Below are 2,949 nucleotides of genomic sequence, written 5' to 3' on the forward strand. Positions count from 1 at the left end.
GTGTGTGTGTGTGTGTGTGTGTGTGTGTGTGTGTGTGTGTGTGTGTGTGTGTGTGTGTGTGTGTGGTGAGCTTGATGGATGCTTTGGGCCTTCCCCCCCCCCATTGAAGAGAGCAAAGAAACACTGTACTTACAAAAATCGCACATGCACATGCAGTGACCAAATACATGAATACACATTCACAAAGACACATGCATGCACACAAGGCACGCACTTTGTGGGTGTGATGACTGCTGGTGTGGCCCACTTGACCGCGTGGCGGGTGGTGAGGGCGAGGCGCAAGTAGCACGCGCTCAGCTCAAGGAAACCAGGGCAGAACACAATGGCCAGTGATGACTTGCGGTTGATGCCGAGCTGCTGGTCGGCCTGCAGGTGGCGGTGATGGTGATGGAGCGGTTGCGCGCGCGCGTGCGTGTGTGTGGTTAGATGGAGAGGGGAGTCGTGTGAACTGTCGAGGAGAAGGTGGGCAAAAAGAGAACGGGCCTGATGGATGGACAGACAGACAGACACAGACACAGACAGACACAGACACAGACAGACACAGACAGACAGACAGACAGACACACACACACACACAGAGACAAACCTTTGAGTCAAAGTAGTCGATGCGGTAGAGGGATTTTGCCCTTCGCACGAGCACCTCGAGGAAGACAGCGAGAAACCCAAACCCAGCCTCCGTGTCTGTGACAAAGCGCGACGTCCACGACGCCGGGGCCGCGCGGTTTCCGAGCCACAGCGCATCGTCAAGCAGGTCGGGCGTGTTCTGGTGGAGAAGCACAAAGGAAGGAGGGGGGGTTGGAGGGAATGAGGGAATGAGGGTATGAGGGAATGAGGGAAGGAAGGGCAGGGTATCAGAACATGCCACATCTTGGACCAGTGGGAAAGAGGTACGTACACACACATACGCACGAACACACAGACACACAGACACACAGACAGGCATACGCGCACACACACGAACACACAGACAGATAGACAGACAGACAGACACACACACACACACACACTAACACTAACACTAACACACAGACACAGGCACACACACGCACAACAAGTGCATGCTGGGCCCTTACGTCGAGCTGAAGCCGCTGCATGATGGTGTGGTAGGTCGGGTGCGTTGTGAGAATGGCATGCTCATGGTAGTAGGGGACGCGCGGGCACGTTGCCGGGTGCTGGTCCGATGTTGCCGTCACATCCACGCCGCACAGCTGGTAGATGTTGTAAAACGCATTCTGAAAGCATTCAGGTGTGACGAAGGCATCGGGGGACGGACGGTTAGAAGCAGAAGCCAAAAAAAGGGAGGATGCTGGCAGGCTGCAGCATCACATTGCACACATGCACACCACTGCAGGCACAACACGAACAAGAGCAACAACAGCAAGGGCAACAGCAAGAACAAGAACAAGAACTACAGCAGGAACAAGAACAAGAACTACAGCAGGAACAAGAACAAGAACTACAGTATCAACACCACCACCACCACCACCACCAATACACACCACAGCAGCACCAATACACACCACAGCAGCACCACCTTTGAGTTGAGGGGAATGAATTTCTCCAGTGCAGCCATCCATTCCAGCCCGCTGGAATACAGAAGGGACCCAATTCTGCAGTGCCAATAAGGGAAACACGGTTGGAGGGATGCATGGTGGTGTGAATGAGTGGGCGAGCCAGCGTCACAGAGCCACAACAAACACGTGAGCATGAGCAAAAAGAGAACATTAGCAAGAACAAGGCAGCATGCAAATGCCGTGAGGACCAAGCGTCTGTACAATTGCACACGATAACACAACCCGCCCGACGCGACAACGCCCACCACAACAGGCCGGCCCTCAGCACCATCACATCATGGCAGCAGCACCACACGCAATGGCAATCTCACTTTCGAGATCGGCGGCTGCTGATGGGTGTTGCGCGCGACACGGCTGTCACGATGACCTGGAATCAGCAGCAAGTCGATTTAGGGGAGGAGGTAGACGTGGAGGGAGTGGGGAATGAGAGGGAAGCGGAAGAGTGTGTCGTGATGCTGTTAGTGTGCCATATCACAGCACACACACAACACACAACACACACGCACACACACACACATTCACACAGCGCAACTGAACGTACCTGCGCGAGGTCTGGGACGAGAAAGTAGTTGACGGCAAGGGCCTTGGCGCAGAAGAGAAGCAGGCTCTCCTGCGACACAACCGCACTGGACAAACCCAACAGCAAGACAACACCACGTATGTGTATGCATGTGTGAGTGTACGTGGGATGCGTGCACATGCACAAGCAAGCTTCCGTGTCAGTACCATGTATTTTGTTTGTGTTGCATGTGAAAGTTGCACATAGACATGTGGCAGCTGGCTGCAGCAATCAACTTCGAAGACAACGCATCTTTGTCGCACCTCAGCTTGTCGACAACAAACGAGTGCGTTTGCCAAATCAGCTGACATGCAGCTTTGATCCACGCGCGTCCCTCCTGCCGCACATGTCCCGCACCCGCATGAGCACAAACGAGACCAGCATCGGTTCTTGGCAGGCGTCATCGCTGCACACGCTACAAACAGTTCAGGAGGGGCTTGTACGCACACACGCACGCATGCACGCACGCACGCACGCACACACACACACACACATGGGTGTCTCCTTCTTCATGTTGACGGCAGGGCGACCGCCACCACACTCAACCCCAACCCCCATCTCTGCTCCAACGCGTGCTCACCCCTTCGATGTCGTCCTGTGTTGCGTAGAAGATCTGCACCTCATCGCGCGTCATCACGTTCAGCAGCACCTCAAAGTACGGCTCCCTGTTCCACACAGGCAAAACACCATGGTGTGAGCATCGTGTGTGTGTGTGTGTGTGTGTGTGTGTGTGTGTGTGTGTGTGTGTGTGTGTGTGTGTGTGTGTGTGTGTGTGTGTGTGTGTGTGTGTGTGTGTGTGTGTGTGTTGGGGGGGGG

At 54.7% G+C, this 2,949-nt stretch overlaps 1 protein-coding gene across 1 annotated transcript in view; it reads right to left on the reverse strand.

The window, feature by feature from the left end:
* Positions 1–2,949, reverse strand: part of PTSG_01439 (uncharacterized protein) — an 11,911-nt gene that overhangs the window by 3,487 nt on the left and 5,475 nt on the right. Inside the window, exons 12-19 of the mRNA XM_004997357.1 lie at positions 2,714–2,794; positions 2,397–2,470; positions 2,116–2,200; positions 1,886–1,941; positions 1,535–1,610; positions 1,074–1,232; positions 587–763; positions 215–366 (exon numbers count right to left, since the gene is read on the reverse strand). Of these exons, the coding sequence (XP_004997414.1) occupies positions 215–366; positions 587–763; positions 1,074–1,232; positions 1,535–1,610; positions 1,886–1,941; positions 2,116–2,200; positions 2,397–2,470; positions 2,714–2,794 (860 nt within the window). The remainder of the gene's footprint in view (positions 1–214; positions 367–586; positions 764–1,073; positions 1,233–1,534; positions 1,611–1,885; positions 1,942–2,115; positions 2,201–2,396; positions 2,471–2,713; positions 2,795–2,949) is intronic.

The sequence above is a fragment of the Salpingoeca rosetta genome (assembly GCF_000188695.1).
Source record: "Salpingoeca rosetta unplaced genomic scaffold supercont1.4, whole genome shotgun sequence".
Lineage (NCBI taxonomy): Eukaryota > Choanoflagellata > Craspedida > Salpingoecidae > Salpingoeca > Salpingoeca rosetta.